Source organism: Lissotriton vulgaris, chromosome 5 (genome assembly GCF_964263255.1).
Source record: "Lissotriton vulgaris chromosome 5, aLisVul1.2, whole genome shotgun sequence".
Classification (NCBI taxonomy): domain Eukaryota; kingdom Metazoa; phylum Chordata; class Amphibia; order Caudata; family Salamandridae; genus Lissotriton; species Lissotriton vulgaris.
In genome coordinates this window covers 200745258-200772340 of record NC_141693.1, presented here as the reverse complement: position 1 = coordinate 200772340, position 27083 = coordinate 200745258, and the positions used below count along the sequence as shown (strand labels likewise).

The window sequence follows — 27083 nt, the reverse complement described above, 5'->3', positions numbered from 1 at the left end:
TTAATTACTGTTTCCCATGGGGCTTCCTGGATGCAATGCCTGTGGAAAGGCTGGCATGTACATGGGCGCAGAGGTCATTGAGGTCACAGCATACCCCTGTGAGGAAACCATGGTTGGCAAGGCATATGTAGACCCAGCAGGGGGTGTCATGGTCTGCATGGCTTCATACATCCCACCTTCCATCTCTTCTAGGTGGGGCGGCAGCAGCAGCCTCTTGCCCTTCTGTCGACGATTGCAGAACCAAACACGGACTACCTGCCAGACAAATGAAAAACATATTTTAGGATAAAAATACAAGAACACTTACAAAACTATGAGTATAGTTAGAGGGCGGGGTGTCTATTGCTGAAGAATAATACTTGCAAACCTCAAAAATTAACACAGTTCACAGATAAATACAATAGTACCAGTTTAATTCTAGAAGGGCAGAAACGCACTAAATTAAGAAGCAAAGATAGGATAAGCGGTATGTACGAGATGGTTCACTATTGTAAAAGAGGGCACTAGTCAATTTTCACTGGTACAATGTGTATGGGAAGCACAGAAAAGAGACTTCCTATAATGAGAGAAAAACTGTTTTCATTACTTTCTGAGCGACAGAAACACCCTTGTGTATTGGTTTTTCAGGATACGCAAATCATTTCCAATAAGTGGCTTGCTGTATACTCCTTTAGTGGGAGTGGTGCGCAGACGGTGTATTGAGGATCTGTGATCATGGACTTTGAAGCTGTTGTGTAGCGGGTGCCTTCCAATAATCCCTTAAAGTAAAACCATGGATGGAGAGAGCAATGCGGCATGGCATGGAGAGAGCAACGGGGCATGGGTACGTACTCATACTTTTGTGCACTGGTGAATATTTCAGAGAAGCGAAGCGGTATCTGCAAGAATCTTCACAATGAACCAATGGGAAGGAAGTTTCATGCCTGAAATTGTTTCCTTGGCAGGGATAGGTCAAGAATCGTTTACGTCATTACTTTGTGGAGAAAATGAGCAGGTTTATATCTATGATCCCTAAACTCCCATCCATTCAAATAAGAGCAGAAAATGTGATATGATCTGATGGTGTAAAAGAAGTTACAACTTCTACCAGAGTTTATGTGACAATACGGACATCAGTTAGACTTCTTGATAGGTGAGACTGTCCCTTGTCTTTCTATAAAGTTTAAAACGCTTTGAAAACTGTTGCTGTCCTATTCAACATTATATAGTTTTCCTTTAACTTCATGAAACAGCAGATACTATTTTAGCTTCACAACCCTACATCACCACCTGCTCTCTGCCCTCACCTGCAGAACCCTTCCCGTACATGTAATGTTTAAAGGTTATCCTTTAGTGACTCACATCTTTCTCCAGACTCAGGTCTTCAGCAATCTGATAGATCTCTTGAGGTCCTGGTTTGGAACACTTTTGGAAGAGGTTTTCTAGAGTGCCTTTCACATTGTTCTCAATGCTGGTCCGGCGCTTCCTCTTCCGAGCCTGGGCCAGCATCTGCTCCATATTGCACATCTAAAACAAGAAGAAAACAAAAATCCTAAACTTGAGGTTGCAGATGACAGGCAGCATGTAACTTGTGCCAACAGATGAAAGTCAGAGCTTTGAGCAGTCATGGACTTCAGGTTACCATTTAGTGGTACTTACTGATTTCTTCAGGCTCCTCTTTAGACATCTATCCCTTCCCCCGCCAACAAGGCATTCTTACCTAAAAGTCAATGTGCGAAGCAAGGTACTAACAAGGTACTCATGCAAGGTTAATGAACAAGCAGATCCCTAGCTAATGAAAGAGATTGTGAAGCCCATCACAAATCACTCTCATCTTAGTAGAGATTTCTACCAAATAACTCTGGCTTCAACCGGAAGCCTAGAAATGTACGCTTTGTGCACATCTTTCTCATGTGATGTGGTTTTCTATGGGAAAACCTTGAGCTCATGCCCCCCCACCCCCAAGCAGTAACCACCCCAAGAACCACACTTGGACCATTGTGAAAACAAAAGAATAACAGAGATTCAGGAAGCAAAATAATATGAGCTGCCATACACATGGGTCCAGAATCTGGAACACTCAAAGAAGTAAAAACAAACTACCTGATCATCAACAGATTACTGAATAATAAGCTGCTCAAAGAAGACATATGACTATTAACCGGAATCATGACGTACAGCATCAGAGACCAGGGGTCACCAACCTTGCTCCTTAACTCGATGGCACTGCCCATAGGCTTTGGCATACAGCTAACCTAGCCCACCCATAACAGGACCAGAATTTGATTTGATTTGGTATTTATATAGCGCACGGCTACCCTAAGGCTTCCCCGCGCTGAGGATGAGAGCTGTGGTAAGAGACGGAGCCCATTATTGGTTTACAGGAAAAAGCCTGGTCTTTAGTTTTCTTCTGAATGCAAGTTCATTTTGCAGCACTCTTAGGTCCAGAGGTAGCTCATTCCACAGTTTAGGATTCAGGTGTGAAAAGGATCTGCCTACCCATTTTGATTTTTAAATTCTGGTGGTGCAGAGGAGGTGTAAATGGGAGGACCTTAGTAGCCTGATGTGGGCATGTGCACAGATCAGATATCTGAGTTTTTCTGGGACTTTATTATTTACTGCCCTGTGAGCGATGCAAAGGGATTTGAACGTTACTCTCACAGGGATCGGCAGCCAGTGTAGAAGTTTCAGGGATTCTCTTGCCAAAGTGTGTCTATGGAGTTTGAGCAGGAGCCTAGCCGCTGCATTCTGCACCATCTGGACCCTCTTAATCACATACTTAGGTGAGCCCAAGTAGAGCGTGTTTCCATAGTCCAGACAAGAGATTATCAAAGACTGCAGGACGGTTTTCCTTAGCTGCTCCGGGATGAGTCCCAGTATCTTTCTGAGCATTCTCAGAAGTCTGAAGCAGATACCTGACAATTTGTTTGCCTGTTGGTTCATTGAGAGGGAGCTATCCAGTCAGATGATTTTTACCACTGGCTTAGGAACCAGTGGGTCTCCCATACAAGATGACCAGTTATTCAGTGGCCTGGGAAGAGTTCAGTCTTTTACCCGTTCAGTTTTAGGTAACAGTTCGACATCCAGTGGGCCGATTTGTTCAGGCAGGGACAGAGAAACGGGTGTCGTCAGCATAAGATACGCCTAGGATGCTAAACTCCTGCATGATAGTGGCAAGCTGTGTTACATATATATTGAATAGAGTGGGGATAAGGGAAGTGCCCTGTGGCACTCCAAATTTTATTGGCAGGCTATCCGAGAAACAGTCCTTGTCCATCACTTGGAGAGACTTGTCGTCCAGAAAGGAGCTTAACCAATCCATTGCTTTGTCCGGATACCTATTTCCATCAATCTGTTTTTAAGTATGGCATGATTGACAGTATCAAAAGCTGCACTAAGATCGAGCAGTGTGATGGTGGCTGACCCTCTTCGTTATCTAGTATGGCTTTAAGATCTTTGGTACCTACCAGGAGTGCTGCTTCTGTGCTATGAAGGGGGCGGAAACCCATCCGCGTAGGGTGGAGTAGCTTGTTCTCCTCCAGATAGTTAACTAAAGTGTGATTGACATGCCTTGCCAGGAGTTTGCCAAGTAGAGGGAGAAGCGATATGGGTCGTAGGTTGCCAAGTATGTCAGGATCCAGATGGGATTTTTTTAGAATTGGTCTTATTACGGCATGCTTCCAAGATAGGTGGACCGACTCTGACTCGAGTGACTTATTAAGAATCTTCATTAGAGGGGAAAGTATAACCTTGAGAAGAGCGTGCGGAGGTGCAGAGTCTAACAGGGAATGTGATTTGATGGACTTGAGTAGCTTGATGGTAGCCTCGGGAATTGTGTTAGACTAGGGGCAGAAGTTGGTACAAAGGACACAGAACCACTAAGCAATTTACTCAACTAATATTCCTTAAGCAGACTCTCTTATACCCAGGGCCACTGGAATTATGCTGCATAATGCAGCCCATTTTGTAATAATATTACTTCATTATTTAGCTATTTTTAAACTTGCTAACACTTAATGGGTTTTGGTTGCACCTCATTAGTACCAGTTTAACACCCAATTATAGCTTTAAGCACCAGAAAGGTGACCATTCCAATTTTGCAAAGGGACGTACTATGTGTGAGAACAGGAGTTGATGCGATTTTATTAACTTTTGAACCGAGTGAGCTCGAAACAAAATGTTTTTGTCAAAATCTGCAGATTATGCGGCAGATGATAGATTTTGTGGCAAATGCAGCAAATCTATACTAATGCGAAAATCCCCGCAAAATCGCATCATTCCAGTGGCCCGCTAATACCCATCACAGTTCCTTCTCTGCTATGCCCTATGGCATACAAGCTGCACCCTGGACAAGTAAACAAACAATGAGCCCCCTAGTTGCCACAAGGGAACATGTTTAAGTTATATTGACCACATAAGATATTTAGTGTCTTGTAGCTGAATCCATTGTGGCATTAGGAACCCCCTCTCTGTTGTCTTTTACAACCAATCGCTCTCTCCACGTCCTACAGGGTAGGAGTCAACACGTCTGCGTCTGGGTACCACCTACCCATCGCAGACCTAAAAGATCCACCAATGGCCTGCCCCACTGTCCTCCTCACGTACCTGTTCCATATTTTGTGTGTTGTCAGCTTCGTTGAGCCATCGCTGTAGAAGAGGCTTCAGTTTGCACATGTTCTTGAAGCTTAGCTGTAGAGCTTCAAAGCGGCAGATGGTCGTCTGACTGAACATTCTCCCTAAAGAAGCAGAAAATACAATATTCACCTGAGGCAGAGGCAAGCGTGGCCTGGACTAAAACCCAGGAGTGATCCTTTCTCATTAATTCTAGCCTGAAAGGGGAAACGGATCTATTTCTCAACACTGCCAAAAGAGATGCATGGCACAAAGCAATAAGGAATCAGAGGTAAGGGAAACAGAAAAGTACCCAAGAGCTATAAGATGAGTATAGAGACTGAATGTACCAATATGTTATAATCATGGCTCCCAGTTTTATGGTATTTTTTTCCCATTTACATCTGTATTTATCCATATTTATATTTTGTTAATGATATCTTTATAGATTTTAGGTTTTGTGGAAAAATTAAGCTGAAACTAGTACATTTCTATATTTATTCAACAAATAAATATACGCTCTTATTTGAATGTATGACAGGTTTCAACTATATGAAGAGCCACAGATGGTGAATCAATACACGTATATGAAAATATTAATGTTGCGTATTAACCATATGCATATCTACTGATGTTTCAGCCTCATTACTAAAAAATTCTTAATTCTTTAACTAGCTATACCTGTCAATCCACACATCTATTGGCCTGACAATCATGACTGACAATATTTAAAATAATTTAAAAAAAACATAATTTCCGTTATTATGCACATTTAAAAATAAATACAGTAGGAATTTAAATGGTGTTCTATTTGTATTTATCTGTAAAAATTTGTAAAAATGGAAATGAAGGAGTCTTAATTACAATGTTTTAAAAAATGTGCCCACTTTTCACAGGTGACAGCATATGAAGGGAGCTGGGGAAGGATTCTTTTGCACCAATGTAATGTAATGTAAGGTACACTTGTATAGCGCGCTGTCACCCCAGGGGTATCCTGGCGCTTAGATTACCAATCAGCGAGTATCAGAACTGAGATAGGCGGAGGTCTAGCCTCTAGGGAACAATCTGGTTTTTCATTCATTCCTGAAGCGTGACAAGGTGTTCAGTTGTCTAAGCTCCGGAGGTAATGCATTCCAAAGTCTGCATTCTGTGAAGCTGAAGGATCTGCCCCCCATTCGAACTTTCTTGACATGGGGACACGGACCAGGTTAGCAGGAGAAGAGTGCAGGGATCTAAAAGCACAATTGCAGCAGAGAGAGTTCTAAACAAGTGAATTCTTAATTCTTGGCTAATTTCCAACTTCTGAGTCTTCTTCTACAGAGTTTTGAGACTTCTGGATGTTTGCTGCACTAAATAACAATAACACAAGCACCGAATAAAAGCTACATCATGTAGTAATAGTCATGCTGTGTATATTTTGTTCTTTTGTGAAGGAGACAAGAATACATCACTACCTACCCAAGCAGTCAACATCACAGTCAGCTACAATTGGTAGAGTTCAGATACAGACTTTATAAGAGCAACTTTAAAAATGAGATTGAAAATGCCAGCTAAACAAGCACCAGAATTGCATGCAAAATAAATAACCAATATTTAAAGTTAATATTAAAAATAAATAAAACAAAAAAGCATACTTTGAACCAGCTTTGTCACTGAGAAGAATGTGCACAATATGCATAAGCTTTGTGCAGTTACTTAAAATGAAGGGAGTCGATGGGTAAAGTGGACTGACCCATTTTCCTGAGCTATGTGCTGTGGCAGGTGGACGCAAAATGTAAATGACAATTTAACAGACCAAAGGATGATGTCCGCTGACCTGAAGCCCCTCTATGCCTAAGTATGCATGTTATGTATGATATCTTCTGGTGAGAGCTCTAACACTGTCTCAGATGCCTCACCTAAAAAAACATATCCATGGTTGCGAGCATTCCTTGAGGAATATCATGTCTTGCTAGAATTATTGGGAAAAATGCATTAGCTAATATCCATTCTCTTTTAGAGAGCAACCTACGTAGGGTAAATTTAGTAGTTGATTTTTAGTCTCACCGACAGTGCATGTGCACTTGTGAGACATATTATTAGCCTACAGTGGGTTTAAAGCCCATTAATTGCATACTATCGGTTGGCTTCATTGTCACTGTCATTTACGTGCTTCTTATTTGTTAACTATGTGGCTTTCCTTCCCCTTCATGTGTTTGTCTTACCACTGGAGCATGAACACATTACTATGTTCTTTCACTACTCGGTCTTTCAGGTGCAACCATTTATTTTTGTATAGGCACTCTTCAAGAGTGTATGTGTTTTTCTGCTGCCTCCCTAATGAGTGTCTCACTCCCCTCTCTGCTGTACTCCATGTTCCTCTTCCTCACCCATGTATGTCTCCTCCACTCCCAACATGTTACTTTCTCGTTCATGTGCTTTTCCCTGCAAGGTCTATGTTGCTCTTTCACCCAGTTCATCCCCCCGATACTCCATTTTGTTTTTGACCTACCTGTGTCCCTATGTTGCATCCATCCTTATTCCCTGTGTTACCTTCACCACCCAACACTGCCCCTATGTTGCGTCTGCAGCATGTTGCTTTTGCCACCCACACCACGTGTTGCATCCACTCATTGTCCCCCATGTTTCTTACACAACCCTCCATCATCCACTTGTGTTGTTTCTCTCCCTATGTTGCTTCCACCATCTACTTGCACATTAAGTAAGCTTATACTCCTTTTGCTTTTTTTTTTAGTTACAGATCCAACTAGGATTGGTAACTAAAAAAAAAGGCAGCCTCGTCATTTTGTAGACACACAACTACAAAAAGAGGGGGTGGGCAACGCAAAAAAGCTTTTTTTTAAAAAAAACCTTTAGCCATTGAGGATGCTGTGCTGCATGGCTAATTGCGTTGTCAACGTCAACAGGTCTGAAAGTAAGAACTATTGTCTTTGCCAACGCTTGTTAAAAATGTGTAATACGAATTTGTAACGGAAGGCTGACAATGCATTCTGCCCCAGTCAAAAGATCTGGGTTTAATCCATCCTTCTTTTGCCCACTATGCCCCCCCCCAGCCATATGCAAATCAGTCTTGACCCTGTGCCTCATGGGAACAGTCCAGACCAAACTGCCAAGCCAGGTCCTACCTGGACCGAAAACAAGCATCCTGGGACAGGTTTCAGGGTAGGTCACCCTTCATCAGCTAGGCTAGCTTAAATCCAGTGGCACAGTGAGCAAGGGACCCACGTCTGAGCATATCCATCCCACTTAGTGCGAAAAGTGTTACAAAAAACAAACGATGGACAGAATGCTGACAACGCAAACATTCTCCCCCAGTCAAAAGTTCTGGGTTAAATCCATCGTTCTTTTGCCCACTACGCCACCCCATTATGGACCCAGCCATATGCAAATCAGTCTTGCCCCTGTGCCTCATGCGAAAAGTCCAGACTGAACTGCAAAGCCAGATCCTCCCTGGGCCAGAAACAAGCATACTGTATGGCGTGCAAGTACTTAGCGCGTCTATTGATTTTTATTTAAACAATATGAGTGCAATTCACAAAAGCATTTCTGAGTACGGGAAATATTAGTACAGGTCACATATTGTTAATTTCATTTGTGAATCAGCCCTGAAATGTCCAACTCCATATTGGTAAAAATGCAAAGAATGTACAGTCCCTTCTACTTATACGAATAGCAAATAAACATTCCGATATTTCCATTTTATATATGTTGGGGCCAATTCACTAGCGCACGTAAGAGTACGTGGAGGAGTATTAAAAGAATGCTACGTTACATACTTCCCCTCTAGACTTTAATATGAACATTTGTGTGAGTGTATAAATTCTGTTGTTCACTACCTCTTCCAGTGCCCAGTTTTACCACAGGTCCCCTTTCTCTTATCTCTTGTTCACTGACCTCAGCAGGTACACAATGCACCTGTACTTCTAATGCCGGGGCAGCAGGAGGGAGAGCCAAAACCACTTTCACAGACTTGGGGCCATATTTATGAAAATAGTGGGGCAGGGCTGCACAGCAAGTCACAGTACTGTGCTGCCCTGCGGCACAAGGAACGGGCAGTAATGCACTGTATTTATCCATTATGATTCAATCCTGTCCTTTTCCCCTGCGCTGGTGCCATTTTGGCAGGCTAGCTCCAATGCAGGCACCCTTGCACCATGGTGCAAGGGTGTCTGTGTTGCAGGCAGGATTATTTGTGCGCAGGAAGAGGCACCTTTGTGCACAAAAACATACCTCACAGGTTTTTTTTTCTTTTTCTACAAGTGCTGCATACATAGAAAGAGAAAAAACAAAGATTTTACTCCTTGTTATCCCTAACCTGAGGAGGTGTAAGTTTTTGGTGCATTCCCAGGTTTACAAGTCCTTTAAAATCTGGGAATGCATCAGAAACCATGGGAGTTGCCATGGAACACTCACTGCAACGCCTCCCTTGTTTAGAGTAGTACAATGCAGTGATTTATTCGGCTTTGCCCTACTACAGATTTATGAAGCCATTCAAAGCCACACAAAGTGGTTTCGTGTGGCTTAAAAAACCAGACTTAAAACCTTGCATCACACATGTACCACTATGCGTGGTGCACACCTCTTATAAATATGCCCCTTGGTTTTGTTCTACCTGCCTTTCCACAGATTGTCACATCTTCAGCATTTCTGGTGAATACTTTTCTGTCAAATTGTATGCCAAGTTTCTTTCATCAGTCTTTGTTAAGTATTTGTCATTGTTTTTTTTATTTAATTGGTACACTTAAGAATGCACAATGTCGGCTCAAATCCAATGCCTGCCTTCAGGGACACTTTTCTTAAAGGTGTGAACAAGCCAATAATAACAGTGAAGGGTACAGAATATTGCAATCGGATATAATAATATAGTCTCAAATCATAAACGTCTTACCATATAAACTTCCCAGTGCCAGGCCCACGTCTGCCTGGGTGAAACCAAGAGTGATGCGCTTGTGCTTCAGTTCCTTGGCAAACTGCTCCAGTTCCCCATTGGTCGGTGTGTCCTGTTCAAGGGATAAGAGAGCATCCGGTCAGACACGAGAAGGAGGCGGAGACTAAACTGGTCTATTGATCGAGAGGCCAATCCCCAGACATAGATATCAGCATTGGCAGATTCCTAGTGGTTAAACAGAACATGAACAAAAAAAGTACCCGGTGTACAAGACAGATGGAGGGCAGACCTGACCATCATATGGGCATTTTCCTCAAAAGAACTAATAGTGGCCACACACTCAATGGGCATAGACTATTATAGCAATCAATCAAAACACACAAAGGACTACTTCCTTAAAATAAGACGCAAATCTTAATCTAATAATCACTTCCAGATGTTTGCAGCCTGGTCAATTACTTCGCTGGAGGAAGATGCAACACAGTGGATCATTTTCAGTGCCGAAAATGTATGCAATGCTACTTGCTCTTACGCCTAGTTTAGCACTAGGCATTTTCCCGGTGGGCTGGAAAGGTGGAAGGCCAGTTTTGGACCAGTGGGGGGCTGGTTTTGTTACTACAGTTTTTTGAAGCAGACCTGCAAATTTGGCCTCCTGAAACAAAAACAGGAGTGGTGCAGCGGGCGCGGCGCTTCTCACTTGCAGCCCCTAGTCCCCCGCAAGCCCATTGACCTAAAAAGCGTGTGCACATCAAAGCCACCAGCCTCCCTCCCACAGGCATCCCCCAGCGTGCGCTGTGCCTCAGGCATTTCTCCTCCCCTGATTTATTCACTGCCCACGGCTTTCATTTTGACGGCCGCCAGGCCGTCTCTCGCCTCACGCTTATCACCCCCCCCTTCTCTCTAGTTTTTTCTTCCCTGCCGGCGCGAGTTTCACAGGCTAATGGACCTCCCCCTCCCCCAGCACAGAGCATGCATTGCATGTTTACTCTCCCAATTTGTCTTACTGGCTTGCGTTCTTTCTCCCTTTCACTCTCTTCGTCTCTGCCTCCTATGGACCTCCCCCTCCCCCAGCACAGAGCACGCATCGCATGTTTACTCTCCCAATTTGTCTTACTGGCTTGTGTTCTTTCTCCCTTTCGCTCTCTTCGTCTCTGCCTCCTATTTCTCCTCTTTTATTCATCATCGTCGTTATTTCTGCCTCCATATCACCCTTTCCTTTATTCCCGTTCTACAACACTCACTTTCTCTCTCCATCACGTTTCTTTGTCTCTACTGCTGTCCTAACTCTTGTTTTCCGCCTTCCTTGCTTTTTCAAAGTCTGACTTCCTTCTTAAATTCCTGTCTCCTTCCCACTGTAATTGTACTCGGGAGATTGGAGCCTCATATATTAATGTCATAGCGGGCATAATAAGAGAGCGCGTTCACACTCTCAGTCATCATTACGTCTTCGCAGCACTTGCAGATTATACAGGCAGTTCTAGGACGTTCTTCCTGCTGAGTGAAAAAAATGGTTTGCAAAACATTATGATCATTACTTCCTGATGATTGCTGGTACATTTTATGCGCCATCGTGGCAGCATCAAACTCTTCAAAGGCACAATTTGTTTGAAGTTTTACTGCTGTTGTGGCTTCTCCTGCCACTCCTTGGCAAAGCCCCACGAAATGGCTGCCTGCGAGGCCCAGGTCCAACATCACTCAGAGCCACCACAGCATCACTCAGCTCCACCACAGCATCACTCAGCACCACCACAGCATCACTCAGCACTACTGCAGCATCGCTCAGCGCCACCACAGCATCACTCAGCGCCACCACACCACCATAGCATCACTCTACGGAACCACAGCAACACTCAGCACCACCACAGCATCAATCAGCACCACCACATCATCACTCAGTAGTACCATAGCATCACTCAGTACCACCACAGTATCACTCCGCACCACCACAGCATCACTCTGCACCACCACATCCTCACTCTGCACCGCCACAGCATCACTCTGCAGCACAAAAGTGTTACTCAGCACCACCACAGAATCACTCAGCAACACCACAGCATCACTCAGCAACACCACAGCATCACTCAGGGCCAGGAATGCATCACTCAGCACCACCACAGCATCACTCTGCACCACCACAGAATCACTCAGCAACACCACAGCATTACTCAGCAACACCACAGCATCACTCAGGGCCAAGAATGCATCACTCAGCACCACCACAGCATCACTCAGCATCAGCACAGCATCACTTTGCACCACCACAGCATCACTCAGCACACAGCATCACTCAGCACCACCACAGCTCCACTACAGCATCACTCAGCACCACCACAGCATCACTCAGCGTCACCACAGTATCACTTAGCACCACCACATCATCACTCAGCATCACTACAGCATCACTCAGCACCACCACAGCATCACTATTTCAAATATGTTCTCTCAATGTTTCAAAGTTTATTACAAATGTCAGAAAAAGCTGTTAATATTTCACTTCTGTTCTTGGATTTTCGTCACAATAACATACACTGAACATAATCTTCACAAACGTTATTTACAACAGTTTAAGCTATTGCCATTATGAATTACAATAATGTTTATTTAAGTATTAATTATTTAAAAAATAAAAGCCATTGTTATTTGTAATAGCAATACATGTAAGTCACGTAAATACAACACATATTGCATTACAAATGCTATAGGTGTCACACTTGCGAAAGTTATATAACTATTGGCATTGTAAATGAAAAAGCTATTACTTTCGCTATTTTCAAAACCAACACAAAAAAATTGTCATTTAAAATACCAATAGCTCAAACTTTCCTAATGCGAGACCTATTGCATTGCAAATGCTTGTTTTATCTGTTTGTGAAGCTGGTAAAACAACTTTCCACTCAACAAAAAAAGCGAAGGAATTATTTGCCAATTAAATTCGTACAGCTTGAAAATGTGTTACCCAGGTATTTGCTATTGTTGCCTGAAGGTGGCAGCAGGCAGACATCGTTTCTTTAACAGCTGTATTAGAACTTTCTTTTACACCAGCATCAGACCGGCTGCTGCAATAAACTGAGCCGTGTCAACAGGAGTCCTTTACAGCCCATTATTGAGGGCCTGGAGATCATAGTACACGCAGGGCCAGATTTCGAAAGGTTTCATGACGGGTTTGCGTTGCTTTTTTAATGCAGACCTGATGAAAAATATTTTTTGCATTTACAAATTAAAGGCAAATTGTATTTGTTTTGGTTTGTAAGCGCTGCTTTGCATGATTCGCCATGAAGGGGCGTTCCGTGGCTTGTATATGAGCGTTTCCACTCTAACCCCTATGGTTTTTGATGCAAAACCCCATCTACTAACAATAGTAGACAGGGTTCTGCCAATTGACTCGATTCAGACTTGAGATTCCCGATTTTTTAACCCCAAAAAAGGCATACTTTTAACTATCTCCCGGCTGAAATTGCCTCTGCATTAATTGAAGTCAATGGGGGAAAATGGCGGGGCATATTACCAAGCAATAGCGATAATTATCGCTATTGCTTGGTTAGAGACAAAAATTTACCGCTCAGCTGCGGCGATTTTTATCGCAGATAAACCTTGGTATTACCAAGGTTTATCGCAAATGCGATAAAAATCGGCTGCAATGCATGAATATCGCAGAAAAGTCAGCGATATTCATGCATTACCGAGCTAATGCTCTTAGCCATGTTATCCACCTCCCATTGGATAACATGGCTAAGAACTGCTGAGGGCAGGTGTTAGCTTTTGGAGATATTCGCGTTTAGCGTGAATATCTCCAAAAGTTGGTAATAGGAGATAGCGATGTTAGCGACTGTTTCCAGTCGCTAACATCTTGCCACGCCCACTTTGCATGTCATTAGTGATACATTTCTCTGACATGCAAAGCGGGGCTCAAGATGGTCGCTATCTCCTACTAGCTGTCGCTAAATGGTGTTAGTGACAGTTAGGTAATAGGGAGATAATTTTATCTCCGCTTTCTTGGCTTTTAAAGCCAAAAAAGCGGAGATCAACTCCCTTGATAATATGCCCCACATTCTCTAGATTGGGCCATATTATCAAGGGGGTTTATCTCTTTAAATTCTAAATATCTAAATTTAAATATCTAATTCACTGTCATTTTTTATACTCTAACGTGGAGCGTTATAGTGATAAATTAGATTAGAGCCAATAGTGGGATTTCTTTTAAGTAACCGAGTTTAATCTTGGGAGACCGACCAGAATACCGAGTGTAAGAATGGTGAACCTAGCACATTGTTTGAACACGCTCCACGTTAGAGTATAAAAAATGACAGTGGATTAGATATTTAAATGGACATGTTTTCAATAACTTTTAAATTGTAACATGATGACACTGTTATCTTGGCATAGAGTATTTAAAATGATGCATTTGTAAATGTCCCTGACGAAGGGGGGTTTTCTCCCGAAATGCATTGGACCGCAAGTAATAAATCGTGACATGGAATGAACCCCACGCTTCTGAGTGCTGTTTAATATGTGAAAACAACAGATTGAATAAAATGAATTGAATTAGAAAAAACATGGTTAAAATGAAATGATATGAATTTAATAAGACAAGATGATTGAAAACAAACTTGATTCTTTGGATTTAATCCAGATATTGGCTGTGCAACTTTTGTGGATCCGAAACTGGACCCATCGTACTTGCAGATATTGTCACAGCGCAATGAGACGAGCGCGAGGAAAGTTCATGCACGCCAAAACATTGAAAGAGTTTCGATATAAATGGGACAAACTTAAAAATGAAAAATCTGAACAGATTGGTGTGCATCTCATACCATTGTGAATTCATATGCTGATAGTGTGTGCACAGAAGAGAAGAGCATCGCCAGACTTGGTGCAGGTATAGAATGTTTGGGCACGGAAATGCATTATACAGTTACAGAAGACATGGGCAAGGCCAGGCCTGGCGTGGTTGCTGAAGTAATGGGCATGGTCAGGTGTGGTGTGTTTAGAGAGTTCTTATGTCCAGCCAGCCTTATGTGAAGTTCAACAGCACAGGAGATGAAATGTTGAGTTACACATTCAGGTTCAGAGGAGGATAAAATACAAAGGTGGAGTTCCTCTTTGAAGAAGAAGCACCCGTCAATGCCCAGATAGGAGGGTAGTAAGAAGCTGCTTGTATCAACAATTCCCACAAAATAAAGCATGGGCTGCAAATTCGTTCCGCTCGTGAAATGTGCGGATTTTTGGTAATTTCGCGATCCGCGAATCGCGCGAAATTGCCAAACAATCCACAATTCTGTGATTTTCTTTTGCTTGTTCGCGCTTTAAAAATAAAATCTTGCACGCGCTGCGTTGGCTTACCTTGATTCTGAGTTTGCCGAGTTGTTTTCCTCCCGTGAACAAGGTGGCCACGCCCAAAAACGACCGCATAGGTAAGTTCACGGTAGCCGCGCTGAAAAAAACCCTGCGAACACGCCAAAATAAAAAATTTCGCACAAATTCACGAATTTTGTAGACCGCAAATTTGCTTTTGTGAGAATTCATGGACCGCGAATTTGCAAATTTCGTCCATACATACACAAAATCATCTCACCTGATGCCATCAATAGAGCTTATAGCCCTGGTGGTTAGTACTGCCTCTACCTGGCGTGGACTCCTACAATCACAACCATGAAACAGTGGCAGTGAGGTGGCATCCTGCCAGGGGAAGCTCCTCCGTTGAATCCACTTAAAATCCCCCCAAAACCCCATGAAAAATAAAATGGTAATTTATTACCATTTTATTTTTCATCTAAGTCCCGAGCCAAGCATCAAGATTACTGCAGCAGGGAGGATGGTTGGCTGTCTATGCACTTATGTTTAAAATGTGCATGTCTTTTTGGCCGGCCACCTTGAAGCGGCCAGCCATACATGCACACTTTAAAAATCTGTAGCCCAGCAGTCTAAAGACATCTGGGTTAGAGTTAGTGCAGACCTCCATGGCACTATGAAGCTCGGAATAAGGCTGTTCCCTCCAATCAGGGCACTGCTCTCACAGCATGAGAGCTGCACCCTGATTGGTCAAGGGAGTTCCAGGCTCCAGCTTCTATTCCCTGTGGAAGTCCGAAGATGAGGATGCTGCGTTCGCCAAGGAAGCTTTTTCCCCGCGCTCCCCTCTCCCCGTAGATGCCAGCCGCTACTGGATCCTGCTCATCTTGGATCTGTTGACCCGGAAGTTTCGCTGACAGCCACTGAGCTCATGATACAAATTTTTACATTTAAAATGTATATATTCTTTAGACATTTTGGATCGCCCGACTTTAGCACATTCGGTTTTATCAACGCACTGAGCCCCCTTTAATAAAATGGATAGAAGCGCTCTCTTCCAACCCTGACGACGACTTTATGAGTGCTCCTAGAGGCATGTCTTTTGTCTAGTGCCTCATAGAAGCCTTTAATGTTGTTGCAGATGAAGCTATATTATGGTCTATTAAACCACATGGAAGAGAGCCTTTTGTACAGCATGCATCCTGATGGAATTATTTTGAGATGTCCTCAAAGGTGATGATCGCAGAGGAGAAGCCCTGAACAATAATAATCACCAGGGTTCATATAATTTAACTAAACTGGGACGCTGGGTCTGAAACCAATTTCTTTGGATCAGGGACCCAGAACTAGTGTTTGCCCCACATCAGATTCTGGAGTGGCCTGACCATAGTTTTCTATAACAGGTCTTTCTGCTTATCAGGTACACAGGCGACAAGGGAGCCCAGAACGAAAGGAACTCACTCGAAATAACTTATACATTGCAGCCAAAGAACTCCACACTGGCATCCAGTGCATAAATAGATACAAGTTAAACCTGGCCTCAAGAGTTTAGACCATAACATTCTGATTGTCTCATCTCTGTAAACCCAACTCAAGGGGTGGTGGAAGTCCACTCCACTCAAGGCCCCATGTTCTGGAACTTCCTGCTTGTCACAATCCATTAAGCCAGTCGCCGGTAATCTTTTAAAACTTTTTTTTAAAAGACTCATTTATTGCAAGGTACGAGAGACCCACTTCAAAGTACATCATCTTGGAGTAGTGTGCACATAAAAATACAGAGTCAATAAGGCAGGATGTGTACACATGGAGAGAATTTCCTATGTGTCAGTAACAGGACCATTCCTGATATCCGCCCACTATAACATCCCTAAGGCGGGCCAGAACAGGAGATAAACCCCATAAGTGGTACCCCAACCTCTCTTGGTTGTCATAGGACAGCAGAGTATAGTTACAATACAATTTGTAACCTGGCTTTAATTCCTTGTGTATGTGGTGATGGTCACCCGCTGGAGGAAGTCCCTGGTAGTGTCTATGAAGAATGCATGATATATCCAAGTACAACTATACCTCAAATATCATCCAATCGGCTGCCACAAAACCATAAAACTATGGTGGCTGTACAGGTCTCAAGGAAGCTTAAATGAGACCTGTAAATGCAAACTGTCATAAGCACAGAGTGCTGGCAATTAAGTGTTAGTGCCAAGCACTGGAAACCACCTGCTCAAATTAAGTATTGATGCTCCCTCTTGTCCATTCTTCTGTACTATAGGCAGGGCCACTAGAAATATGCGACTGTGTAGCCCTGTGGTGATCTTCGCATAACTATAGATTTGCCGCATTTGCCACATATTCTATCATCTGCTGCATAATCTTCAGATTTTAACAAAACTATTTTTTATTTCAAGACAAAACTGATAAAAAAAAGTTATTAAAAATGCAGTTGCACATGTTGAAGCGCATTGGATTGCACTTTACAAACATTTACTGGTCACCTTTCTGTAGCATACTGCTATATTTGGATGATACGCTGGTACTATAGAAGTGCAACTAATGCCCAGACAGTGTTAAGTTTAAAAAAGACAAAATTATGAAGTAATACTATCACTAAATGTGCCGCATAATTGGGCTTTTTTTGCCACATAATTAACTCAACTCTGCCACAAAATTTGACTCTCGCCTGCCGCATAATTCCAGGGGCCCTGACTATAGGTATGGTGGCTGCTTACAGAAGGTGCAAACTCCAGACAGTCCCGGACCTCAGGAAGTTTCTTCTGGTCCTCATTGCTGATACTGCCATCTGTGTGCCTGACACTGCTCACAATGTCACAGCTCTGTGACTGACCCATTATGTGATCTAGATGATGATACCAAAGCTCACCGAGAGACTGATTTACCAGAGCTCACTGAGAGACTGATTTACCAGTAGCACTCTGCTGATAATGTTCATTCTTCCTGTTATTTTGTCTCACCTGTATGACCTTCTCCAGTGGGGCTGGCTCACTGTGTTACACTCAGGGCCACTGGAATTATGAGATTCTGCGGCAGCTGCATTTTTCACATATCTATGGTTTTGTTGCATTTGCCACATGATCCATCATCCGCTTCACAATCTGCAGATTTTAACAACAACAAAATGTTTCTAGCTCAAACCGATCAAACGTTACTAAAAATGCAGCTTGTGTTCGATCTCAGTGGAAGGCTCTTTGCAGTGGTTATCTGGTCATCTTTCATGTGCCTTTTTCAATATTTTGCACTAAAATGATACTAATGAGGTGACATCTTTACCCAGACAGCATTACCCCGTGTAAAAATGACAAAATAATGAATGCTGTCAAAAAACGTGCTGCGTAATGCTGCGTGATTTGCCTTTTTTCTGCATAATTTAGTTAACCCTGCTGCATTATTTGCGTGTTACCCTTCCACATAATTCCAGTGGCCCTGCTTTTACTGCAAAAACTGTACTGCAGGCTCCAGCTGTTGGTGCAACATTAGCATCTGTTCTCAAGGCCCCAGTTCTACCTGTCGCACTGTATTACCAAGCACAGTGTGGGCCTGATTCACAAAGGTAAACTTAGACCTGAAGTCATAGAGCCCAATTCAAACAAAGGTAAATTTAGAGTTCAGGTCTAAACTTAGCCTTCAGCTAAGTTTACCTTTGTGAATTGGGCCCTTGGTGATACGGCATCATTTGTGTTCCAAGCCCCTCTGTTGCCTGTGATCAATCTTGAACTACAAATACCAGAATGCAAATGGAAAAGAGCATCAACAAGCTACTCACACCAGGCAGAGAACAACTCAGGGTCAATTATCCTCTGCTTACAGGTGGAATGCTGCTTCTGTGGCGCAAATGTCAAATCGCAGTGTTTGGATCGGTGTTTCTATTCTGCTGTGCACGCCTAGCCCTGATCACTATTTTATTTATTTGTGAGTGGAGGTATTTCTATAGGGTGGAACTGGGCACATGGGTAATGGAGTGCTTTAAAAGCAACAAAAGCAAGACTTCCGATGGGGTGGAGGGGAGGAGTGTAGAGGTAAAAGAAAGAAAACACATTATTCCACAAGGTGGAGCAGGAAGAGGTGAGTCTTTAGGTCCTTCCGGAACTTGAAAAGAAACATTTTAATAGGAGTGACACAATAAGGGACGGAATTATATGGTTGACAACTGCAGTGGGAAGCGGCAGCAGCAGGCGGAGCAACAGGTAACAAGCATTGGAAATGCAATAGGTCTCGCATTAGAAAAGTTGGAGCTATTGGTCTTGTAAATGACATATTTTATTTATTTGTTGGTTTTTAAAATTGCTAAATTGATGGCTTTGTCATTTACAATGCCAATAGTTATAACTTTCGCGAATGTGACACCTATAGCATTTGGAATGCAACATGTTTTGTATTTACGTGACTTAGATAGCAGCTCTGGTCGTTAGGCCACATCTCTAGAGAGCAGGAGAGTGCAGCAGGGGAGAGAAGCACAGCAATGCAATAGGTCTCGCATTAGGAAAGTTTGAGCTATTGGTATTGTAAAGGACACATTTTTTATTTATGTACTTGTTTTGAAAATAGCGAATTAATAGCTTTGTTATTTACAATGCCAATAGTTTTATCTTTCGCAAATGTGACACCTATTGTAACACAATATGTGTTGTGAGGGTGAGTGAGGGTGAGGGTGAGGGGTTGAGGGTGAGTGAGGGTGAGGGGTTGAGGGTGAGTGAGGGTGAGGGGTTGAGGGGGAGGGGTCGAGGGGGAGGGGTTGAGGGTGAGTGAGGGTGAGGGGTTGAGGGTGAGTGAGGGTGAGGGTGAGTGAGGGTGAGGGGTTGAGGGTGAGTGAGGATGAGGGTGAGTGAGGGTGAGGGGTTGAGGGTGAGTGAGGGTGAGGGTGAGTGAGGGTGAGGCTGAGGGGTTGAGGGTGAGTGATGGTGAGTGAGAGTGAGGGTGAGTGAGGGGTTGAGGGTGAGTGAGGGGTTGAGGGTGAGGGGTTGAGGGTGAGTGAGGGTGAGGGGTTGAGGGTGAGTGAGGGTGAGGGGTTGAGGGTGAGTGAGGGTGAGGGGTTGAGGGTGAGTGAGGATGAGTGAGAGTGAGGGTGAGTGAGGGTGAGGGGTTGAGGGTGAGTGAGGGTGAGGGGTTGAGGGTGAGTGAGGGTGAGGGTGAGTTAGGGTGAGGGGTTGAGGGTGGGTGAGGGTGAGTGAGGGTGAGGGTGAGGGGTTGAGGGTGAGTGAGGATGAGTGAGAGTGAGGGTGAGTTAGGGGTTGAGGGTGAGTGAGGGGTTGAGGGTGAGTGAGGGTGAGGGGTTGAGGGTGAGTGAGGGTGAGTGAGGGTGAGTGAGGATGAGGGGTTGAGGGTGAGTGAGGGTGAGGGGTTGAGGGTGAGTGAGGATGAGTGAGAGTGAGGGTGAGTGAGAGTGAGGGTGAGGGTGAGGGGTTGAGGGTGAGTGAGGGTGAGTGAGGGTGAGGGGTTGAGGGTGAGTGAGGGTGAGGGGTTGAGGGTGAGTGAGGGTGAGTGAGGGTGAGTGAGGGTGAGTGAGGGTGAGGGTGAGTGAGGGTGAGTGAGGGTGAGTGAGGGTGAGTGAGGGTGAGGGTGAGTGAGGGTGAGGGTGAGGGTGAGGGGTTGAGGGTGAGTGAGGGTGAGTGAGGGTGAGTGAGGGTGAGGGGTTGAGGGTGAGTGAGGGTGAGGGTGAGGGGTTGAGGGTGAGTGAGGGTGAGTGAGGGTGAGGGTGAGTGAGGGTGAGGGGTTGAGGGTGAGTGAGGGTGAGGGGTTGAGGGTGAGTGAGGGTGAGTGAGGGGTTGAGGGTGAGGGGTTGAGGGTGAGGGGTTGAGGGTGAGTGAGGGTGAGTAAGGGTGAGGGGTTGAGGGTGAGTGAGGGTGAGGGGTTGAGGGCGAGTGAGGGTGAGGGGTTGAGGGTGAGTGAGGGTGAGTGAGGGGTTGAGGGTGAGGGGTTGAGGGTGAGGGGTTGAGGGTGAGTGAGGGTGAGTAAGGGTGAGGGGTTGAGGGTGAGTGAGGGTGAGGGGTTGAGGGTGAGTGAGGGTGAGGGTGAGTGAGGGTGAGGGGTTGAGGGTGAGTGAGGGTGAGGGGTTGAGGGTGAATGAGGGTGAGTGAGGGGTTGAGGGTGAGGGGTTGAGGGTGAGGGGTTGAGGGTGAGTGAGGGTGAGTAAGGGTGAGGGGTTGAGGGTGAGTGAGGGTGAGGGGTTGAGGGTGAGTGAGGGTGAGGGGTTGAGGGTGAGTGAGGGGTTGAGGGTGAGGGGTTGAGGGTGAGGGGTTGAGGGTGAGTGAGGGTGAGTAAGGGTGAGGGGTTGAGGGTGAGTGAGGGTGAGGGGTTGAGGGTGAGTGAGGGTGAGGGGTTGAGGGTGAGTGAGGATGAGTGAGAGTGAGGGTGAGTGAGGGGTTGAGGGTGAGGGGTTGAGGGTGAGTGAGGGGTTGAGGGTGAGGGGTTGAGGGTGAGTGAGGGTGAGGGTGAGTGAGGGTGAGTGAGGGTGAGTGAGGGTGAGTGAGTGAGGGTTAGTGAGGGTGAGTGAGGGTGAGTGAGGGTGAGGGGTTGAGGGTGAGGGGTTGAGGGTGAGGGTGAGTGAGGGTGAGGGGGTGAGGGTGAGGGTGAGTGAGGGTGAGGGGTTGAGAGTGAGTGAGGGTGAGTGAGGGTGAGGGGTTGAGGGTGAGTGAGAGTGAGGGTGAGTGAGGGGTTGAGGGTGAGGGGTTGAGGGTGAGGGGTTGAGGGTGAGTGAGGGTGAGGGTGAGGGGTTGAGGGTGAGTGAGGGTGAGGGGTTGAGGGTGAGTGAGGGTGAGGGGTTGAGGGTGAGTGAGGGTGAGTGAGGGTGAGTGAGGGTGAGTGAGGGTGAGTGAGGGTGAGTGAGGGTGAGGGGTTGAGGGTGAGTGAGCAGAGGGGTTGAGGGTGAGTGAGGGTGAGGGTACATGCTTTTCACTTTCTTCAAAGGATGTCCGTGCATCAAGGGTAGTTGACTGAACTTTAAGTATAATAATTGTACGTACTCTTCGGTGGCATTGAGCTCACACCCTCGAATGGTCTTTGGGTAGTATTGTTTCCTGTAGAATTCTATTTCCTGCTTATAAAGCGCATATCTCGGTCAGTATCAGCAAAGTGGTATGTGCATGTGAAAGTCGGAGAGTTGGAGGCGGTTAAGGAAATGCAGAACATTCTGCAAAAGTAATGGGAAACCATTTTTATCTTGAAACTGTTTTTAACCGACAGTCTTTTATTCCTAATCATAGATGAGTGGGAGTAATACAGGGACTGGAGCAGCAGCGCCTCAGTTTGGATTGGTGTGGCAGGCAGGAGAAAGTCAGGAGAGGGAGGAGAGGGAGGAGGGGGAACTGCTTGCGAAATGAAATTAAAAGCGGCCGGGCGGGAAATGTTCTCGGTAGCATTCGTTTGAAGTGTGAAGCAGGGGGCGGGAGCAGCCTTTGATGTGCGGATAATTAGGGGAGGAGCAGCCAGGAGATCCAAGCTGAGGAACAGATGGCTGGCGATTTGGTGCTGTGCACGCGCATTTTAGGTCAATGCGCTTGCGCATTGACCTAAAAGCCACGGGCACAGCACCAAATCGCCCAGTTAGTTTAACTCTGGTTAAAGCCCTATATCCTTGCAAGCTCGATGCGCATGCGCATCGAATAGCGAGACCTAAAAAGCATGCACTCTAACCCTGCAGCAGCAAATCAGCACCAATAGGGGGCACTGTTGTCAAGAACTAAAGGTCGTCTTTTCTTTAAACAATTTATATTACGTTTTTTAGGCATTACAGAATAACAGATCACACACCAAGTCTGCACATTCATGAAATGCACACGAGTAGAAACTGTTTAGACATTCTGTATAACCACAACCCACAAAGTATGCCTGAAGTCACAAAGTGACAGCGGCGTGTGCTAATCCCAATACGGCCCACCCAGCCGGGTGCAATATATACCGCAGCAGATACCACGTCAATACAAACAAGTCCATGAAATGTGTACTGTCCGCCAAAGTTGGTCAACAATTCTGGGCAATTCTGACTGGCATAGGCGACCCTCTCCGAAAACATACACCAGTTCATGTAATCCCACCAATAATACCAGAATAGAGGCGATAGCAAAATCAGGGTTTGCCCCACTTAATCAGACATCACAGACGAATTTCACGAAATAAAAGCCATTTTCCTGCATTCTTTTCCTTCAGAGTAAGGATAAAGGGGGAATAACCCTTCCAACCAGAGCTACCCTGGGCACAACATCTAAACTACACATATAGATACTGGTTGAAATGGCCTGAGATCCACACCTCCACAAAAGAACTACTGAACCAGGTGCTGTTGATTGAAAACAACATCAAATGCTTTGCAGGACATATGAACACCTAAATGCAGCACTTGGGCTGGAAACCCTCACGACCTAATAGGAAAACAGCAGCAGCTATAGATGTTCCATACTTTAAAGTGTGTTTAAAATATCAATCCCAGCTGTTGAACATCCAAGTACCCTGAGATTGGCTGATTTCAGTTTTGATCCCTTTCGCACCTTCTTCCTCTCCCTGCTCCCAGAGTTTGACCCTCACAGCATCCCATAAAATTATTTTGGTTCTGACACCCCAGTAAGAAATAAAAGCCGGACATACCCTCTACTAAACAGTAGGTGTTGTATGTTTTACCTCGCTTTAAATACTTTTTGCCTTGGGCTGTGTCTTTCTAGGATCGTGTTCTTGTTTTTTGTTAGAAGTCCTCTCCTAGGGGTCAGAAACTTAAGCTGCTTGGCCTGCTGCAGGGTGTTCCAGTCAAACCCACTCCTGGAGGGAAATCACGAAGTGAAAGTGCCCCAAGACAACCCTTCAGTGTGTAGCAGCAGTGACTCGTAGGAGAATTTTTCAGTAATAATTTAAGAAAGAGTTGATAGCCCACCAACTATATATATGGCCAAGAAGGGCCTACAAAAAGCCACCCAACAAATGAATGTGTTACCCAAATAGGCACCTCCTACAATCAAAGGAAATGCTTCTAGGAAATATAGATTTGGGGGGAGATTTACAAAAAAGTCACACAACGCACCGCAGCCCCCCACAAGTCTGCGCTGCATTGCGCGACTGGGTGGGCGAAGGAGAGCGCCATATCTTGATTTCAACTGCCGTGCGCCAGTCACACAACTTATGGCCATAACGATATAGTGTGTGCATGAGTCTAGCATAGGTTTTGTAAAGGAAGGGTACACTTCTTGTGCAAAATACTATGCATAGACACAATGAAAAGCATTTCCCACTTTGTATGCGTGCTGCACATGGGTGCTGTTTGAGTATGGTGAAGGCTTCCAGTGCCAAATTTGAAAAAAAGGGGTGAGTGCCGGTGCCCAAAGCTCTGCTCAGAAGTCACTGTCTGCAGCAGTATTAAATGTTGGTGAGCCCAAAAAGAAAGACAGTGTAGTATTGAATCCGCCTCTGGCCTCCTATAGCACCACATAAAAACAAACCTTCCTAAAAGCAGAGACATTTAACAGCAACAGGAAGGGACAACAAGATTAGAAATGTGTTTAATAAAATAATCAACTGCACGACTCGATGTGAATATGACCCTGGGCATAAGTTTGTAAGTGCATACACGTCCCACAGACCATAATTCCACAGAAGAAAGCTAGAGAAAAGTCTGAAAATAAATTAGGAAGTGGTTTCCTCTTTTCGACTGAAGCTGGGTTTTTTTGCAGTTCAAAGAGGGAGCCTGGAAATGAATTAGGAAACAAGGGTTGAAAGTATTCACATGGCTCGTCTTCGGAAGCTCCCCGCAATGTTTTCAAACCGCTTTAAAATATTTAATTAAACTGTCAGAGCTCGAGAAGGCCAGACAGCAATGAAACTGGAAACGGCACGACGAATAAATAAACATTACTGCTTGTTCTGAAGCAGAGAGCCGATTGTAATCTCGTTAAAACAAGAGCAATGCAGGTTTCGGGTGATTTAAAACGGACTGGAATGGAAAAGTAAATCAAATACAGTGCGAAAGGAAAAGGAGGGAGAGAGACGAGAAAGCAGAGAAAGAAAGACAGAGGGGAGAAGCCAGGAAAAGACGATACATACATAAAGCAATCACAAAGGGGGGAGGATACATACAAGCCGGAAGTGACGGTGGGAGAAAATGAGAGAAAGAGAGCGAGTGAAAGTATAAAGACTGTGTGAGTTCTTTGTCAGTGTCTCCCAGAGTCAGAGGTTCACACCCCCAAGTCCATGTGTACCTCAGTGTCTCTCAATATTCATGTACCCCAGGGTCAGTGGCACTCAGTGTCTTAACTCCCTATATGTCCTGGGTCAGTGTCTCCCAGGCTCTGTGGCACTCAGTCATGGCAGGGACAATAACAGAATATATTTAGTCTGACACAGAGCAGTAGGAGGGGCAGGGATGATGTAAGGCAGCATAGGGTTAATTAAGCCGTGATGACCAATATCGGCCTGATGATGGACCATGTGAGGCAATACAAATTGAAACAAGTGCATATAGCAATAGAAACGAGAAGGTGAGATAAAAAGCAGCAGGAGGTGAAGGAGAGGTGTTTAGACCAAGGGTACATGTGAAGGGATGACGTCAGTGTAAGAGCAGACAAATGAATGGTGCAAGGTAGAAGGTGATATAGGGCGACAGGTGAAGGGGTGAGATAAGTGGGCAGGTGGATGGAAGGGTGACATGCGGCGGGAGGTGAAGGGGATGATACAAGGCAGGAGGTGAATGAATTATAAAGCAGTAGGAGTTTTGCAGAAGATGGCAGGTGAAGAGACGATAGAAGGCAGGGGTGAAGGGATGCTGCTAGGTGGGGTGAATTCTTTTTATAAAACGGCAGGAGAAGGAAGGGATGCTGCAAGGCGGAGATGAAGGACATATATAAGACGGCAGGTGAAGGGATGATATAAAGCGGCAAATGAAGGGATGAAGTAAGGCGGCAGGTGAAAGGATGATATAAGGGGAATGATATAAAGCGGCAAATAAAGGGATGATAAAAGAGGGCAGGTGAAAGGATGATATAAGACGGCAAGTGAAGGAATGATGTAGAGCGGCCAATAAAGGGATGAAGTAAGACGGCAGGATAAACGATGAAAAAAAGAAGGCAGGTGAAAGGATGATATAAGACGGCAGTTGAAGGAATGATGAAGAGCGGCCAATAAAGGGATGAAGTAAGACGGCAGGTGGAAAGATGTTAAAAAGAGGGGCGGTGAAAGGATTAAATAAAATGACAGAAGAATCGATGATATAAGACAGTAGAGAGCGAAGGAGTAACTTATGTGGAAAGTGTTGATGTATTGTATTCGTGTGGATCACACAGCAGGGGAGCTATGGGATGCTACAGGACAAGTGATGGCGCAGGGGTGACGATATAAACTGAAAGAGAACGGAAGACACAAGGCAGAACGGAGAGTGACGATGAACGCTGAGAGGGGAGGGGAATAATAGAGACATAGGTTGGAGGATGATATAAATCAGCAAGTTAACATTCGCCCGTAGACGGTGAATGATGACATACGGAAACAGGACGGGTGGGAAGCAGATCCTCAAAGACTGATGAGATAAGGATGCGCAGCTGAAGGGAGGATATAAGGAGATAGAAGGTGGAGGGATGATATAAGGAGATCGAAGGTGAAGGGATTAAATAAGGCAGGAAACATTGGTGGCAGGGAAGGTGGCAGACGTGGATAATACAACAGTAGCAGGCGCAGGCCGCAGGCTCACCTCGTCTCCACTGTCACTGGACAGGCCGCCCTCGGAGGCCGCCTCGCTGGAGCTACTACCGAGGCTGGACACCCCGCTGGAGCTCTGGTTCTGGGGGCTGATGTAGAGGCCTTGGGTTGCGGGGTAGGCCTGGCCCGGGCTGCCGCTGGGCGTGGATGCCCCCAGGCCGGGCCAGTAGGAGAGGTTCCAAGCCTGCGGGTAGTAGGGGGGCGCCGGCCCCGGGGGGCTGTACTTGCTCTCGGGGGACCCCCGTGGGACCTCGTCTTCCGACAGCGGCTCCTCCTTAAACTCCCTGCGGAGCTCCGTTTCTGCGTCCCCCGGATGCCCCACAGAGATGCCCGGCTGGCAGAGAGGCTCCGGGGCCTGGAAGGCGTGCCAGGGCCTAGCCTGCCCGGGGTCACCCCCTCCTCCAGGGCGCTCACAAGTCCGAAAGGGCGCCTTCACCCCGGGGAAGGGCAGAAAGGGGTGTCCAGAAGGCTGAGGGTGCCCCAGGGGGCGCGGAGGAAGCTGCCCCAGGGGCCGTTGGGAGGCCTCTCCTGTGGGCCGTGTATGGGCCTGCCCCATGCTCGGGTAGATGCTCTGGCAGGTGCCTTCGTGAAGGCCGGAGCCCATGGGGAAGGGGGCCCGGGTATCCTGAGAATACAT

The 27083-nt window shown here is 45.4% G+C and overlaps 1 protein-coding gene across 1 annotated transcript; it reads right to left on the bottom strand.

The window, feature by feature from the left end:
• LOC147710473 (POU domain, class 5, transcription factor 3-like) lies at window positions 1-27083 on the bottom strand. Its single transcript, XM_086919360.1, has 5 exons — window positions 26439-27083; window positions 9479-9590; window positions 4585-4715; window positions 1342-1506; window positions 1-255 (listed from the first exon to the last, which is right to left on the bottom strand). Exons 1-5 carry the CDS (start codon window positions 27081-27083, stop codon window positions 1-3), a joined length of 1308 nt encoding a protein of 435 aa, XP_086775486.1.

Bases quoted from the DNA above. Each gene is read 5' to 3' on its own strand.
- LOC147710473 (XM_086919360.1), bottom strand. From the start codon at position 27,083: ATGTATTCTCAGGATACCCGGGCCCCCTTCCCCATGGGCTCCGGCCTT. The intron at 4,716-9,478 runs GTAAGACGTTTA...CTGCTTCTTTAG, and splicing joins GGCACTGGGAAGTTTATATG to GGAGAATGTTCAGTCAGACG. The intron at 1,507-4,584 runs GTACGTGAGGAG...TTCTTGTTTTAG, and splicing joins ACACACAAAATATGGAACAG to ATGTGCAATATGGAGCAGAT.